We start from the raw sequence: 18,166 nt of genomic DNA, 5'->3' as shown, positions 1-18,166 counted from the left end.
TTTCTGGATGGGGGGTAGAATAAATGCGAGGATAAGGAGAGTAAGACATCTCACAAAGAGACATAAAGAGAGGATTAAAGAACCATTGTTTTGAAAGCTGAATCCTGGCAGTTAGCAAGGGCCCCCGTCATTATTCATTCATCACTAAAGGGCTTTCCACCAGCCTGCGGGGCCCTAAATGCTTCCCTCTTCAATTTGGGTTTAAGATAAGTCATCTCAGAGCAAGGGGGGAGCCAGGTACCTTGCACACAGAGGCTGCGTGGACTTCTTCAGCCTGTTCTGCAGCCAGTGCAATGAAATGGGGCACACAGAGAAAGGTACACTACAGCCTGGATGGGCACTTAACCCTTTGCTACTGACATTAGCTGACCCTTCAGCAATGACTTTACTCTCATTCATACTGGAAACCAGACTGTCCACTCCAGAGACTTTGCTCAGGAGTCAGTGTATCTAGGCCTCAGGACAGACCTTATTCACAAGTTCTTTCCTGCCTTCAGCTCAGTAGCTGAGTTACATCCAGAATGTCCCTTCCAAATTAGCTTATGAATCAAAGGGTATTTTCTGCTAAGTACTGAGTTAAGTACCCTACACAAAACTATTTCAAGACACAATCATTACACACAAACTAGGAGCATTTAATGAGAAATAAAGTATAAAAAATAATGGGAAATACCATTTTCTTAAGAAATAAGATACTTCTTAGAAGGTACAACATCTAGAGTAATACTTACATTCAAAAGAAATTAGAGAAGAGAAATGATCTCTTATTTTTTCCCCGATGGGTCCTTTATCTAAAGTTCTGTATATTTCTAGGCTAGGTCCACATTGCACAGAGGCTGAAGAAGCAGGGCAGAGACAGCTCTATCATGAAGTTAAGAGAGGCCTTTGAAGGGATGGCTGAGATGATCTAATGGAAGAGATACTCTTTGCTGTGATGACCCTGGAATGCCATTTTCCTTCAAGAGATGGCTTATACAAGCAGTCCCTGTAGTGAATGCTTTATTTTTTCTGTCATCAATGGGGGAATGCTGACAATTTTGGCAGGAATGTCAACAGCAAAGGGAGTCAATTCTTGAGATAAATTTGAAACCCTTTCTTTTTAAAAAAATATATTTTCATTGATTTCAGAGAGAAAGGGAGAGGGAGAGAGAGAGATAGAAACATCAGTGATGAAAGAATCATTGATCTGCTGCCTCCTGCATGTCCCCTACTGTGGAACAATCCCGCAACCCGGGCATGTGCTCTTGACTGAAATCGAACCCAGGACCCTTCAGTCCACAGGCCAACGCTCTATCCACTGAGCAATACTGGCTAGGGCTGAACCTCTTTCTTAACCAAAGAGAGAGAGATACATTAAGAACAGTTACAACTAAAAAATGATTTCAATTTTCTGTTGCTTTTCTAAATTCTTCTTTGGAAATGCTGCCCTTTAATGACTTAAAAACACTTTTATATTAATAGGAAACACAACTCCTGAAAGAGGACAGACTCCAGGAGAAGGCAAGCGTGAGGACAAGAGCTCAAATCTACTGCTTGATACATTTATGGCCTAGTATTTCTCTCTTCTCCTCTCTTCTCCTCTCTTCTCCTCTCTTCTCCTCTCTTCTCCTCTCTTCTCCTCTCTTCTCCTCTCTTCTCCTCTCTTCCCCTCTCTTCCCCTCTCTTCCCCTCTCTTCCCTTCTCTTCCCTTCTCTTCCCTTCTCTTCCCTCCTCTCCTCTCCTCTCCTCTCCTCTCCTCTCCTCTCCTCTCCTCTCCTCTCCTCTCCTCTCCTCTCCTCTCCTCTCCTCTCCTCTCCTCTCCTCTCCTCTCCTCTCCTCTCCTCTCCTCTCCTCTCCTCTTCTCTTCTCTTCTCTCTCTCTCTCTCTCTCTCTCTCTCTCTCTCTCTCTCTCTCTCTCATGCACCTAAATACTCCACTTTTGTAATGAAGTTGCTTCCACAGCCTTTGTTGCAATTCTAGGATTTTTGCCCACTGATTTACCTGTTTCAAAGAGGACTTGTCAAGCTCACTAGGTGGTTCAGCTCATGGGGTTTTTAAAAAAGCTATAGTATTCTTTCCAAAACGGAAAATAGAAGAAAGATGTGTAACAAAACACATGTTTTCTGCTGAGATATAAAATAAACCCTATGAAACAGAATGCCTTAGGGAAGCTAGTCATGTGCATGTGGTTTCCCTGGCGATTATAAATGGCTTCATTTATGAAAGTATTATTAACATTCTAGCTCACCCCACTTTCACAATTAATGTAATTAGGGAGAGGCACAGCTTGGCAGTCATTTCAGATATATGATTTAGAAACTGCACTTGAAATGATCGTTCAGGCTAACTCGAAATGGAAATATTTCTAAGGCATTGTATTGTTTGGGAAGACTTGATGCCTAAAAGATGCTTTAAAAGAAAAATAGCTACTTCACTACATGCTTTCTGGATTGGTCAGATATTCCACTTAAGAAGAAAGGATTAGAGCTGCCTTCGTGCATCAGTTTGGGAGCCCAGGTATTGTTATTTACTTTCTTCCACTTGCCATTTTGTAACCTGCGGGTGGACCTCAGAACCCCAAGCTCACCATTCTGTGAGCCTTGTAAGAGAACTTCCTAGTGTCACTCACAATATTTGGTGAATGCTTTTTTCAATGCTCAAATTACCAGCTTTGCAATACCAACTACAATAAGAGAAGGGTCATTTCTTCTCACAGTGCAGGTTTAAATGTTTAGGCTTTAGGGGTCTGGAAAGAGTCTTTTTTTTTTCTTCCATCTCCAAATTCAGTTGAGAGTCCAAGTGGCCATAATGTAATGAAGTTCATGCTTATAATAAAAAAGCAGATCGTGGCCTCTGGCAAAGCCAATTCCTGTAGTTTCCAGGTTCCAAACCTATGCTAGGGGTCCATTTATATGAGAATGCTCTTAGGTCTGGGTCAGTTTGGAAGAGAAAGTCTTCTGATTACGGGGAGGAGAGGGAGCACATAATACTGCCTGGGCTTACTTTAAACTTGGAAAACAATTTATTATGCTCACACTTACAATTGAAAAAGAAAAACAATTCTGTGCATCTAAATTACGTACACTGATTTTTAAATTCTGATTGATGAAAAAGTCAGCTTGTGCTCTGCTGCAAATGCTTTGGAGGCCTGAACAGGCGGTAGGTCATTTTCAAGTGAAAAGAACAAGTGTATTTGACCTCTGCTGGCTTCCTCCCTGTGGTAGGTTGAATAATGGCCCCAAAGATATTCACCTCCTCATTCTCAAAACCTGTGAATACCAGGAGATCTTGCAAAAGGCATGCTGCATAAGTGATAACTAAGAGTCTTTAGTTGGGGAGAATATCCTGGATTTTCTGGGTGGGCTAACTGTAATCCAAGGGGCCTTATAAGAGGGAGGCAGGAGGGTCAGAGTCAGGACAAGCGATGACAGAGACAGAGGTTGGACTGATACCATTGCTGGATGGGGCCACTAGTCAAAGAATGCAGGAGGCCTTTAGAAGCTGGGAAAGGCAAGAAATGGATTCTTTCCTGGAGCCTCCAGAGGAATGCAGTGCTATTAACCCACTTCAGACTTGTGGTCACCAGATCTGGGTGACAATAAACTTGTATTCTTTCAAAGCCACAAAGTTTGTGGTAATTTGTTACAGCAATAAGAGGAAACTAAGCTACTTCCACCGATAGAACGTCCTGGGTTGAGGGTTTCAGACTCCTCTCCCAAAGCTACAGCCAGACTAAGGGTCACAGAGCAACTGGCTGTAGAGCTCCCACAGAAGCTGGGACCTGAGAGATATCAGGTCTTAGTCTTTGCTGAGGCAGCCAGAGTCAGTGACCGAGTGCAGACCTCATGGAGGTCTGCCTGGACCTGGCCGGAGCCTCTGCCAACCAGAACAACGGCAAATGTAGACAGCGCCTCCTGCAGGACTGCTGGGGCCCATAGATAACGGTTGCAGGGCACAGACAGCATGCGCCTTAGTTCTCTGAACATCAAGGGCTAGAACTGCTGACATCTCAGCACTAGTATGGGGAAGCTGCGGCCCAGGATAACCATCATGGCATAATGAACATTCCTGGCCACATGTCCGGCTTTCATTCGGCCCTTCTTCCTTATAAAATAACCCAGATTTTGTAGAGATGTGTGCCTCTACCCGAGGGCCCATGATCGTCAGTGAAAGCCAAGGCAACCTCACTCCAAAGGTGGGCTCTGTTGACTTAAGTCAGCATTTTATTTTTTAGACACACTCATTGATTCAGGAATGGGCCTGTGCCCAAATTCTCCAATCAGTGATGTCAGGATCCTTATTTCATGGACTTTTCTGCGTTTCCCTTGGATATTGTCATGACTGGACAGGAGGCTTGAACTGCAGCCACCATCCTGCCGCCAGCCTGAAGGCGAAGCTGGAACATGTGGCAGTGATCAGAGCCATGGGAGTAACTGAATCTGGTGTCTGGTTCCATCTCTAAACTAAGGTTCGCTTTGATCTTATCAGCTACTCTACCTGACTTGGCCTTTGCTCTTTTTTGGATGAAAGCATCGGATATGATAGATGTGCAGATGAAGTTCATATGACCTATACTTTGTAGACTCACTTCGGCAGTTGAAATGTACACAGTCTTCTAAGTAGTAGAACAGTACACTGAGCATTATTTTGTAGAACCCTTACCCAACATCACAATTAGTAAAGGACAGATCAAAATGTTGGCTGCTAAACTATAAACCATCTCAGAGCTTCTTACTTTCAACAGCTTCATAACATTCAGAAAAATTAGTTATGCTTTAGAGTTCTATTATACTGTCTAGGTGCTTTCTCATAATAAACTAGGAAATGGATTCAGAAATAATCCTGAAAATCATAAAGCTTTAGCAGTCTTTCTAATTGACTCTGAGCTGGGCAGTTTATTCACTTTCCCAGAGCCTAATTTCTTCACCACTAAACTGAAGTTAGCAATGTAAAATTCATGTAGAACAGTGGTTCTCAACCTTCTAGCCCTTTAAATACAGTTCCTCATGTTGTGACCCAACCATAAAATTATTTTCGTTGCTACTTCATAACTGTAATGTTGCTACTATTATGAATCGTAATGTAAATATCTGATATGCAGGATGGTCTTAGGCGACCCCTGTGAAAGGGTCGTTTGACTGCCAAAGGGGTCGCGACCCACAGGTTGAGAACCGCTAATGTAGAAGGAAATGAATGCAAGGATGGTGTAGTGATAAGAGTGCTGGTGTCTTTGTTCCACATCTGGCTGTTGGGCCTTGGTAAAGTTGTTTAACTTCTCTGTGTCTACCCACTTTTATGAAGTCAAGTCACTTGTGACTTAATATTCTGGAATTCTGTCTCTCTGACCCACTGAGCTCTCAGAAGGGTTGTACTAATTTATTAAAATAGCAAAGGAAGGCCTAAGGCTTTCTTGGGAAGTTGATGAGCATCAAGAATTTTACCATCACATTTTAATGCCCACTGACCCTATCTTGACATTGCCCAGCTTGCATTTACTAATAGTAAAACCTGAGATTGAGAAAAACTTGAACATCCCAGGGGTACTGACCACAGAGAGTAAGTGGCCATTATCAAGGCATCACTGTGCACCACTGATTGCTTCTGTGAGGAGATGAGCTGTGGCAACTCAATGGCCTTTCTGATGACTGCCCTGACCCACAGCTGAGGGAGAACCCTTCCTATGCCAGGGGTCATGGCACAGCAGCCTGCTGATTTAATTGGGAAGGTTTACTGGGGAAGGTCTCAGACCCTTTGCGCTCTGTGCCCCGGAGCTTCCTCTGGGCTGCAAGTCTGCTCTGCATTAAAAAGTGACCAGACACCTACTCCTTATTAGCATAGAAGGGCGGGGTAGGAAGTTAAATCCATCCACTCCAAGGGGCTTGGCAGATTCATCATGTTAACCTCTCTGTGCTTTCCCGGAGCCTCTCTGGCCCGGGCTGTGCACTGGGGACCAGTTTGCCTCATTCCACTAGAACAGGGTGCTGTCTGCTGTCAGAAATCTGAGAACAAGGTGACAAGTCTCTGAAAACCTGAAAGGAAAAGCCTGCAAAGACAACGTGTGGAGCATTGTTCCTGAATGACAAGAAATAACTGCCCATTTACTACATGTCCCCAGGGCCCAGTGACCGGGCACTGGCTGTCAGAACCCCAGGGGCAGCGCTGGTTCAGGGCCTGCCCCAGGCTCTGCAGCAGGTGCTGAACATCTAAGAAAGCGCCTGCTCTCATTCATCCACTCTCATTCATCCACTCTCATTCATCCACTCTCATTCATCCCCTCTCTATTTGATGTTTGGACGTGCATGCGTGTTTCCTTCTTTATTGGCCCCTCTGGCTGGGGAATGTGGGTAAACGTTCAGGCTGGCTAGAACTCTTGATTTCTTATTATAATAAGAGCTTCCCATGTGTCAGACTCTGTGCTAAACCCTGCACCTGAACTGTCCTTTCACCCTCATGACCACCACAAAGGAATAGAAAAAGACATAGCAGGAACAGTTTCCTCAACAATGATGGTCATTATTAGACTCATCCTCACTTCATTTTTTAATTAGGCAAAGAAACACTCAACTTAATTAACAAACCAAGGTTCCTGTCAATAGGCAGCCTGCTGAGGCAGCAGGGTGTGAGGGCTGGGGACGGAGGCCTGGACACGGAGCCTTCTGGCTTCATCCACAACTGGCATGATCCCCACAAGCTGCCCAGTCAGCCTGGCCTGGCCTGGCCACCTTTGACCTTGGCTCGCAGGGCCGGCTGGGTGTGGACAGTGGAGTGGCACTTGGGTATTTCTGCTCAGTCTGTTTCTAAATTTCCCTCCCTTGGTGGAGTTCTGCCTTGGCCAGAGCCTCCAAAGGAGACAAGTGTGGAAGCAAAAGGACTGTTTCTCCAGCTGCTGGACACTCTCCCTGCCAGAGCAGCCCTGCAGACAGCCAGTGAAACCGCCGGTTCTGCCAGTCCACCTCTGTGGCCCCCTGGGTCTCATCCATCACATGGAGATAATGAGCCTGTTGTTTTTGAAAGCAGTCAACCAGCCCCATAATCACTTCCTCAAAAACGTTTAGGCGATTAAATGACCGATGGTGACAATGGGGAAAAGAGCAGAGAGAACAGATGATGTCGCCAAGGGGCTTGGGAGGTATGTCTCTGAAATGAACATGCAGCAGAGGTGGGACCGCAAAGGATGCAGGGAACGGAGGTCTCTGTCTTTGCTCTGCAGGGGAAATAATCAAACTGCTTTTATTTTAGTTTCTACGGTCTATTCAGTATAGAGAATAAACTGATTATGGGGGAAGCTATGGACAAGGCATCCTCAGTATCTAGGCTTCTCTACCCTCTCCTCCCACCCCTGTAGGCCCCCTCCAAGTCCCCCCTGCACAGTGTTCTGAAAGGGCAAGGGCCTGGACATGGAGCAGGATTCCAGTCTTGGCCTCTTTCTTACTTATTGCAAGAACTTTGTCCAAATTATCTTGCTTCTTTCAGCCTTAGTTGTCTGGTGTGCAGAACAGAAACCTGGCTGCGCTGGCTGAAGCTCAGTTGGTTAGAACATCGTCCCCCACACTAAAAGGTTGCAGGTTCAGTTCCCGGAAAGGGCACACACTTAGGTTGCAGGTCTGATCCCCAGCCAGGGCATGTACAGGAAGCAACCGATTGATGCTTCTCTCTCCCTGTCTCTCTCTCTCTGTCTCCCTCTCTCCCTCCTTCCCCTACCCTCAACCCCTCTCACTGGAAATCAACAGAAGCATATCCTCAGGTGAGAATTAAACAAAAACCGGGAACCTGGCTGCCCCTGTATCTGGTTGTTTGCTGTGAGGATACAATTAGATGAGGGGATGTGAAGCATCTAGCACAGTACCTGGCACAAAGCAGGTGCTCAGTAAATGTTAGGTTTTCGCTCCCGTGATGACCAAGCGCTCTTCTCCATCACTAAAACACAGGCTACCAAAGGGCAGGCCTGACTCCGACTGATTCGACAGACGCAGAATACTACCTGTTATGCATCTCCTGCCGAGAAGCACTGGACTGGAGACAGTGTGCCATCTGACTGAGTTCTGCTCCCTGCTTTGCCTTCCATGAGGGTGAGTTGCTTAATGCTCTGGATTCTCCATGTCCTCATCTCTAAATACTAGGACATTACACCGAGCATCTCATTCACAGGGCTCTCCAGGTGAAAATCTTGTTACTTCTAAGGAGCTAAATAAAAGTCAGGCTCTGCCCCTTCGCTCTGTTAACTCAATCGCCCACCTCAAGGGATCCATAAAGACCACCTGTAAGACCCTCCTCTTCCTCACATTTCTAATTGGTTGTCAAGATATGTCAACCCTACCTGTGCAAGGTGTCTGACACCTAGAGTTTGCTTCTTGCTGTTGCCACTGGTGTCAGTTTTTTTTTTTATTTTTTTTATTGCTGCTGTGACTAATCACCACAAACTTAGTGACAAAACAACACAAATTTACAGTCTCACAGTTCTGTTGATCAGAAGTCTGACCCAGAGCTGGGCTAACCTAGACTGGTTGTCAGGGGAGAGAACTACCTAACATTTACCGAGGACCCACTGTGTGTCAGGTACTGTGATACATGATGCTGCTGGGGGAGTAACTCAGTGGCTGCATACTGACATTCAGGGAAACCCTGCTTAAACTGTAGTGTGTGCATACTACCTGTTATGCATACTACCTGTTATACAGGCCTAGAACTAACAGGCAAATGGTTTTCTAGGGAATTTGCTGGATTGGGATATGAAAACAAAGTGTAACCCAGTATGGTAGGCTGCTACTATCAGATCTTCTCTCTTTCTTCTCGTATGATCTTTGATAACATTGTAAGAACTTTCATCTTCAATGTGACTTGGAGTTAGTTTAGGCAAATCCAGTAACCCGGAACCAGCCAGCAGGATTCTCATGGGTGCAGGACACTGTTGTTTCCTGTTTCCTAGAAATGTTGAGGTTTCCCTGCAGATCATCTGGACAACACCATCTTCTCATAGAGGAGAATTGTACTACCTACCCTGAAAATCCTGGGTCCAGAGCTTTGGCTTGGCTGATTTTTTGATGTTAAAATTTTGACCTCCTGAGTTCAGATTTCCTACATATAACAATGAGTCAAGTAGCGAGTTACCTCACAGATGCAGTAGGCAAGATAAAATGTGATGGTTTTAAGAAGCCATTCTGTATGCAATACTTATGTTGGGGGTGCCTGATATTTACACTGAAAAATTCTTCGGCAAGTTGCATGAGGTAATGGAAAGAGGGGGAATCAGAGTCAGAAGACCTGGATCAAGTCACAGCTCTACTCATCTTGGTTACCTGAAGCTGGTGACATTCAGGCACCTGTAAATTTTTCTGGAACCAGGTAACGGTGGAAAGAATAAAAGAATCCCTTAATTCTTATGAGTCCTATTTTCATTAATCAAACAATGGAAGAGAGAAAAAAACAAACAAACAAATAAAAAAACCCCACAAACCCAACAGTCATCCCTTGGTGTCTGGACCCCCTGTTGATACCAAATTGGATGGATGCTTAAGTCTCTTATACAAGCTGGTGTAGTATTTGTATATAACCAGCACACATCCTCCCGTATACTTTAAATCACCTATAGATTACTTATAATATCTAATACAATGTAAGTGCTATATGAATAGTTGTTATACTGTATTATTTAGGGCAGCGGTGGGTTGTGACCCCTTTGGCAGTTGAACGACCCTTTCACAGGGGTCGCCTAAGACCATCCTGCATATCTGATATTTACATTACGATTCATAACAGTAGCAACATTACAGTTATGAAGTAGCAATGAAAATAATTTTATGGTTGGGTCACAACATGAGGAACTGTATTTAAAGGGCCAGAAGGTTGAAAACCACTGATTTAGGGAATAATGAAAAGAAAAAGTCTGTAAATGTTCAGTACTGACACAACCATCTCAGGCCAAACTACATAGTACATGAAAGCAACAATGTAACTACACAGAACCCAAAGGTATGGAGGGCTGACTATGTGAAGTATTGTCAATTCACGGTAGCATGTTATTCTCATCTATACTTCTAATATTTTATGAAATGCAAGGCTAAGAGAAATCAGATAAGCAATAACATGGACAATATTGCCAATATTTTAAAGGATTTTGATCCTTTTATTTCAACTGGCTACATGTTAAAAAATATTTTCTCCATTCCATCAAGTTAAAAACAATTTTGGGGTTGTGGCAGTTAAACCATTCCTAAGATTTTCTCTTAATATGTCAGCTCTGAGTGAGGGGCCTACGTCAGGGGTGGGCAAACCCTGGCATGCGTGCCAAGCATGGCACACCAGTAACTTTTGCTGGCATGTGAAACCCTCTCTTATAATCTTCCATTTACAATTTTTTTCTTAATATTGACTTTTTTATTTTTCAGATAAATTCAGTGTAGGTGCATCTTAGATAAATAAATAATTTTACATAACAAGTTATCTTAAAGACCATAGACATGGATTGACGAGAGAGGGGAAGAGCAATTTCTATGCCTCTGCCTTAACTCTCCCTGCCTTCTACGTCCGACCAGTGTTTTGGTTTCATCCAAATACGCTTGTGAATCTTTGTTCTCAGTGATGAATTTTGTTAAGTCTCTTAATAGGAGTAGCCTGACAGATGAAAGTAGTAGCTTGTGCATATCTCTGAAGGTCACGAAATATAAAACCCGATGTCAAATCTCTGTCATCCGTGATGCAGCAACAAAAGCCCCACTGATAATATCAAACGGAGTCATAAAGTTTTCTGTCGGACTATCAGTGTACATGTATACATTAAAAAAATAAATGTATTTTTCATCATCATATACTGTGTTTTTGTCACTCGAATGAATTTTATTATTTCTTGAAGGTTCTTCACATACGTACACCTTAAGAGTTATCAAATAGGCGTAACATGTTCTCAAAAAATTAGGGATGGCATGCAGAAGAATTTTGAGTCAGAGATTTTGCTGGTTTTGGCACACACTCACAAAAAGGTTGCCACCCCTGGCCTAGGTTATCTGGAACATGCGGCAGGGAACCCATATGCTGACAAGCAGACATGCTTCAACACCTTTTATTTCTATTTCTGGGACTCCAGGATGGAAGACTTATGACACAAAGCTGGTGCCTTTCATAACCCTGCTTGGGAAGGGAAGAAGTGTGGGCTGAAAATATGGTCGCGGACTGGGGTGGCCTCTCGGGTTTGCAAACCAGAGCAGACACAACATGGCCTTTCGGCCCGAGGTCCAGTGCTAGGTTACAACCCTTGGAGCCTGGGCGCCATTCTTAGAGTCAGGGAGACTCCACAGAGCCAGACGATTTCATCACGGACTCTGTTTCCCTAACATGAAATGGCCCCTCTTGGAGGGAACCTAGTCGTGACATATTCTATTAGAAAGAAACATCCACTTTCAAAATAGACTCTCAGCAGGTAATACAGGTCATCTCAATCTATTTTTAGTTCTACTTTGGCAGGAACCTCAGAGGGAGTCTAAGCTCACGTTCTTTTGTGCTTTCAGAATCCTGCTGGCATATCCTCACCAAATACCCACCCTACCCAGTCCATGGTGACAGATGGGATTGATCAAGGGTTGCCAGGGCAACTGCTGCCAAGTACCCCATACACTTTTCCAGAGGCTTCAACACTTCTGCTGATAAATGGTGAGGATTCTTTCCTTTCAGAGATGGTCTGACAAAGATGGAAGGTCAATATAAAGGGCAATAAGATATATGAACCCCAAGGTTAGTGTTTTCAGACAAACCCATCATATCTTGACAGACTATTGCTCTAGTCTATGATTTGAAAGCATATTCTAAGATGGATAAGAACAGGGAACAAGATAAAAAGCAACTACATTAAATCTGGGAAAGTCCTTCTTCTTTAGACAAATGATATATTTGCAGAATCTGATACTAAAGACAGATTGATTATATATAATATACAGACAACGCTCCTTTTGAAATGTTAATGGTTTGTAGACAATAAACTGCCCTGCAGAACAAATTATGATCTTGTCTCAACATGGTCACATGGTAGGAGTCACCTATACTGTAAAGACTAAAGAAATGAATTTGGACAAGGTTTGGCATTGTTGTAAGAATGGAAGGTCAAAGTCCTTTAGGGTATTACATTATGGAAATTGTAGCCAAAAAGCACACACACAAACAACCTCCCTAACACCCCCCATCCGATTTCCTTTATTCCCCTTTTATAAGTACTTTGTTTCCTCCCTGGGAAAGTTTCAGTGCTCGGGAACCACAAGCAGAAGTGACAGAAACAACAATGGTTAGGAGAGGAAGATCATGGAAACAGAAAACAAAGCACAGAAACATGTGTCTAGGCATTTTTTAACTAGAGATACAACAAGAGCAGACCCACCACGCAATGGACCCCCTAGGTTTCAAAAGACTCTGAAAGTACATTGCTTAAATGAGAAGGAAAGCATAGCTCAATATATACAACAATAACTACCACCAATTATAACAGATACTTCCTTTGAAGCCAAACAGCCCATCTCTATCATAGATGTTTATTAGAAAGCTAATTCCCTTAATTAGGTCTCAGAGGAGCACTGTGCTGGCAGTACTCTGATTGAAAGGTCACTTACTAGGGCATCTCTCTTCTTCCACGGCCGGCTGATGCTTTTCTGGCTTGGGAGGGCCTTTGATTTTCTGCAACAAGGCACGAAGTTTGCCAGTCCAAGAGCTGTCCTCCTCCTCCTCTTCCTCTCCCTCCAGGGGAACCCCTAGCAAGTCACAGCACACAGTGAAAATCTTGAACAGGATATGAAACCATGAAATGATTGAGAGAACATAATAACTCTGCTTCTCATCCTTAAGTATTTGCTTATAGAATGTCTTTTCACAAGATTTTTTTTTTTAAAAAAGATGATTTCTTGTGTACAAGAACATCAAGTAATTTCAATCCCAAAACTTAACTCTTCTAACCTATATTCCCAAAGCATTCTATAGTCTCTAGAAAGAAAGTTAACATTGAGTTGTTTCAAATGAAAAGACATCTGTTATCCAATATACACTCAATCCATGATGTATAAGCAGCACAAATGCTAAGAGCCACTTAAAACCAGCAGCTATGTATCAAAGGGAGGAATTGCTGGCTTAGAATCCTTTAAGCACAGAGATTACAATAGTACATCATTGCCAACGTACAAAGCAAAGGGGATCAGAAGCAGAGTCCCAAACCCAACTACCTAACTCAAAGTGAGTTGAGTGAGGTTTATGTAGGATAAATTATTTTATTTCCTTCTTTAGAGACAAAGTCCCTTCTCATATCTCAGCAACGTCTCTTGCAGGTAGAAGACATTTCAGACAGGAATTATGGCAGGATTACTTCCTGTATCTTCTCTGATACAAGTAGTGTGGATAGAACCATTTCTTAAATAATTAGTATTGTAATTTTTAAATGGAAAAATAACTTTCCACCTTCCCTCCTGCTACTGGCTGCTAAAGAAGGAGCCAGGGACCGACTTGTCTCTGATGAAGCTGCATGCTGGAAGCTCACCACAGTGAGTGAGAAGGTCCTCGTGGAAGTCATACAGCTCCTCCCGGATCTCGTCTGGGCAGGGGCAGTTTTCTCCCAGTTGAAAGTTCAGAAGCATGTTGATCTTTGAGGGACAAAGAAGAATGGCTAGTTTGTTCTCAGTGGTGGTCCAAAGAACTCAGATCCTGCCTAAGACAGATACTCAACATTCATTGCAAATTTTATTTAACTCTTTTTTTTTGTGTAAAAATGGTCAACATTTAAAACCTGAAACACTATTTCGAAAGAATGTAGGTACCCCTATGCTCACTGCAGTGTTATTTACAACAGCCAAGATTTGGAAGCAGCCCAAGTGTCCATCAGTAAGTAGATGGCTGGAAAAAAAAAGCTGTGGTACATTTACACCAAGGAATACTACTCTGACGTAAAAAGGGAGAAAATTTTACCCTTTGCAACAGCATGGATGGACCTGGAGAACATTATGCAAAGTGAAATAAGCCATTCAGAGAAAGACAAGTACCATATGATTTCACTCATGTGAAATTTAATGAACAAACTGAACTACTAAGCAAAATAGAGACAAACTCGTAGATAGAAACAGATAGACAGCTCTGGTGGGGAAAGAATGTTGGGGGTGTGTGTGTAGGGATGAAGCAAAAACGAAAAAAAAAAAGAGAGAGAACTCATGGACAATAGTCTGGTGATTGCAGGAGACGGGAAGGGGAGTATAGAGGAGATAAATAGTGATGGGAAAAATTAAAGTAAAAAATAAATAAAAAGTTAGATAAAATATAAATAAAAGTAGCTTGTAATTTTTTCTAATTATAAAAGTTTATTAATTGCACAAAATTTGGAAAATACCTAAAGAAGAAAATATACTGATATCACACACCCAAAGAAAACCACTGTTAATATTTTAGTTAATATCTTCCAATCTTTATGTATGTGGGCTAAGATTATATATGCGGGATCTAGATACACTTTTGAAACTCATTTTTTTTCTACTTAACAATTTATCTTGAGCATTTTCTTATTTCCTTAACCTAATTTTAGAATTTTTATTGATTTCACAGAGGAAGGGAGAGGGAGAGGGAGATAGAAACATCAATAATGAGAGAGAATCATTGATCGACTGCCTCCTGCATGCCCCACAGTGGGGATCGAGTCTGCAACCTGGCATGAACCCTGACTGGGAATCGAGCCATGACCTCCTGGTTCATAGGTCAATGCTCAACCACTGAGCAACACCGGCTGGGCCTTAATCTAATTTTTAATAGGTGCATTGCATTTTCACTAAATAGATAAATAGCAATTTATGTGAAATTTATGTAAAATTAATGACCTGGTATGATATATTTAAGTTATTTTCATTTCTTATCCTTATAAATAAAGTTGGTTTTAATTTCCTTTTACATAATTTTTGCTCACATCTCTGATCATTTTCTTAGGATAAACTCCTAAAAGCAAAAGGATGAGATCAAAGGTTTGTGCATTTTAATGGCTCTTGATATGAATTGCCAAATTGCCCTCCAGGGAGCTCATAGCAATTTGTATTATCATCAAGTTTATAGAGAGTATATATTTCTTTGCCATCTCCATTACAATAATGAGAGTTAACACATTTTTAAATATTTTCCAATTTAATGGGTGAAAAATATCATATCCTTGTTGCTTTAATTTGCATTTAATCGGTGAGGCTGAACTTTGTTTTTTCCACAATAAGGACCATTTTCATTTCACATTTTAGAAATATCCCAACTATGTTCTCCTTCCATTTTTCTGTTGGGCAATTATCATTTTAAACATTAATCAACATGTACTTTGCACATCTCTAGACAATTAACTCTCATAACACATTTTCCATATATATTTTCCAGTTTATAGGCAGCTTTGAATGTTGCGTATGTGACGTTCCTGATGTGTAGGCTTTGTGTTTTGCAGTCAGCCCATCATCTTCTTCAGTTTTGTCTCGGGAGTCTTATCCGTTTCTGTGCATTGGACCACTCTGACAGCCTAGTGAAACCCATGTTTTCCTTTGCAGATTAATATTTTAAACACATGGAATAAAATGTAGAGGATTACAAAGAGGAACAATTATGTTGAAATCTAGTTATCAAGAGCCTAAAAAACAAATCTGTGATATAATAACATATGTGCTTGTTTATTAGCTCACTGAACAAAAGGATCGGGTGTCAGGTCTTATATCCACCGTGATCTGGAAGCATGTAATGAATGTGAGTGATATTTCATGGTGTGAAAACCACTGCAATATGATATGAAAAAATATGCAATTTATGTTGGTGACAAAGTCAGGTCCTTGCATTGCTGCCTACCTTAATTGTTAAAAAATACTATTAGAGATTCATGAAAAGTTAGTAAAAATAAAGCTGTCATTTATTTTCCACTCAGATTTCTGGATGTCTGAATTCATCCCACAGACCCACAACTCCAGGCTAGTGAGCATCTGGAGGGATTGGAGCAGTAACCAGAGGAAATCTTGTCTATTCTGCTGCCTCAGGCAGGTTAATAACCCAAACAACAGGCAAAAGGAGGTTTTCTCCTTCTGTTTAGGTTTCTAGGTTAAAAAAGTTTACAATCTCCCTAATTAAACCAGGAACTTTATTTACTATTGGTTGGGAGAGTCTTAGTCAAAGCTTCCACTGCAAACAATTCTTTTTGGAAGTAGGTAGCAGAATCATCTATAATCAAATACTATTTATAAATAGGTTGAAAAAGTAATTTCTGTGGTTCTGTAATGTTAAATTACAGCAATTATAGCAATAACATATATGGATAGGTTGTTTATTAAATGAAAAAAAGGACCTGAAAAGCTCTTTTCAGAATCAGAACATTAATTTCTGTATTGACAGATCTTTCCCCAGTGGAACACTTAGGAAGCAGGGACCCACCAGCCTGCAGGGCATTCAACCAACAGGGGGGTGAGCCAAATTCTCTGCTGGAGGTCGTACCCTTCAACCAAGCCCTTTGAAAGGGAAAGGTTTGCTGACGATGTTTGGCTAATTTGCCAACCATCATTTGACTAATCTTAGTTTTACTTACTCTTGCATTTAGTTCCACCCCCCAAGCATGTTTTTTTCATCTCTCTAATTACTTTGTGGACATAGGACTGAAAATCTCTATTGATCTTCAAAGGTTACAGAAGGATGAGGTGATCATACCACTGTTTTAAAAGTCTAATTCTTATGCATTCTATTTCCCAAGTGATTTTTCATTGCTCTCCCCTAAAACTGATTTTAATCTTCCACATCCTTTGCTGATATTAAATTCTTATGTAGAGAGCTTCATGGGTAGATTCCTCCTAGAAATGAATACTCTGGGAGGTGTGGCAGACGGGATAACTGAGTTTGACAGCAGTGACTGTCCCTTCTTTCTTTTCATTTCTAGACCAGCAGCATTAACATCACCTGGGAACTTGCTAAAAATGCAAATTCTTGGGCCTCACACTAGACCCACTGAACTAGAAACCCTAGAGGTCGGACCAGCAAATTGTATTTTATTAAGTCCTCTGGTGATTCTGATGTCTGTTCAAGAATCACTGGGCTAACACGTTAGGGAAGAATTTATTGAGTTACAGGCGTCTGAATTGAGTCTGAAGTGACTGGTCAGTGGATTGTTTAGAAGGCGGAAGTGATGGCCGGCCCAGGGGAGGCAGAAGAGAAGGTAAGGAGGCAGAAGGGGGAAAGAAAGGGTGGGAGCCCGCACGGCCCTTCCAGGAGCCAGTATTGTGAGCTGAGCCCAGGAGGATAGTGCACCTACTCTCATAAGTTGGGAAATGCTGACCATATTCTGTTGATCTCTGATAGAGAGCAGTGATTTCTGGAAAGACTGGACTGAAATTTTTAAAGTGGTGGAATCTTGCTGGGGTGCAAGATGCATACTGACAGCGAGCCAACTTTGACTTAGTGAGAGAGACATAGATGGAAGAGAAGGGAGAGAGCGCTGCCCCATGTGCAGTTTGGGAAGGGTTATTTCCCACCCAAAAGATAATTGGCAGGTGCTCCTCGGTTGTCAGACGAGGCCTGTCTCCTGGTGGCACTGGGTCTTTTCATTTCCCACAGAAAGGTTTCAAGTGCCTTGCTCCCGTAGGGTTCACATTCTTCCTTAGGAATGGGATGGAGGCTCAGAAAGGGGTTTTTACCTGCTCCTGTGGGGGTGAGCGGAACTCCTTGGTCTTCCTGGCAGTCAGGGCCGCAGACATGTTCAGGGCCTGCATGAGCTCGTTGTAGCGGAACTTCTGATTCGCCTGGAGCTTGGAGACATAAATGTCACCAAATGCCACAATGGCCTCCACTCGGTGCTGCAGCTCACAGTCACAGAGGTAGCTGAGGAGCTCGCACATCTGCAATAAAAGTGCATATTTATGCGAATAATGCTTTATGGAGGAAGCACCTAGCATCCCCATTTTATAGATGATAACACTGAGACGTGGGTGATTTCAGTAACCTCTCCAGGGTAACACTGTAGGAACAGAGCTATTACTTGAATCCAAGTTGGCCAGAATGCAGAGACCAGTTCTTCACCATTAAGGTCAGGAGAACAACAGAAATAAGCTCACTAAAGACACAGTAAATCTCTCTGCAGAGAGAGAGAAAAACATTTCTAAGTGTGTTTTCCTCAGCTTAGCATAGGACCCGCCACTGAATTGCACTGTGAGCCTTGCTCCTGCCTGACATCCTCTGGCTC

The 18,166-nt window shown here is 42.4% G+C and overlaps 1 protein-coding gene across 1 annotated transcript in view; it reads right to left on the bottom strand.

The window, feature by feature from the left end:
• RYR3 (ryanodine receptor 3) overlaps positions 1-18,166 on the bottom strand; it is a 546,057-nt gene that overhangs the window by 164,651 nt on the left and 363,240 nt on the right. The window contains 3 exon segments of the mRNA XM_059705681.1: positions 12,570-12,707; positions 13,484-13,586; positions 17,622-17,822. Coding sequence (XP_059561664.1) covers positions 12,570-12,707; positions 13,484-13,586; positions 17,622-17,822 — 442 coding nt within the window.

The sequence above is a fragment of the Myotis daubentonii genome, chromosome 1 (genome assembly GCF_963259705.1).
Source record: "Myotis daubentonii chromosome 1, mMyoDau2.1, whole genome shotgun sequence".
Lineage (NCBI taxonomy): Eukaryota > Metazoa > Chordata > Mammalia > Chiroptera > Vespertilionidae > Myotis > Myotis daubentonii.
The sequence above is the reverse complement of the archived record's forward strand: the minus strand, read 5'-3'. Positions and strand labels throughout refer to the sequence as shown.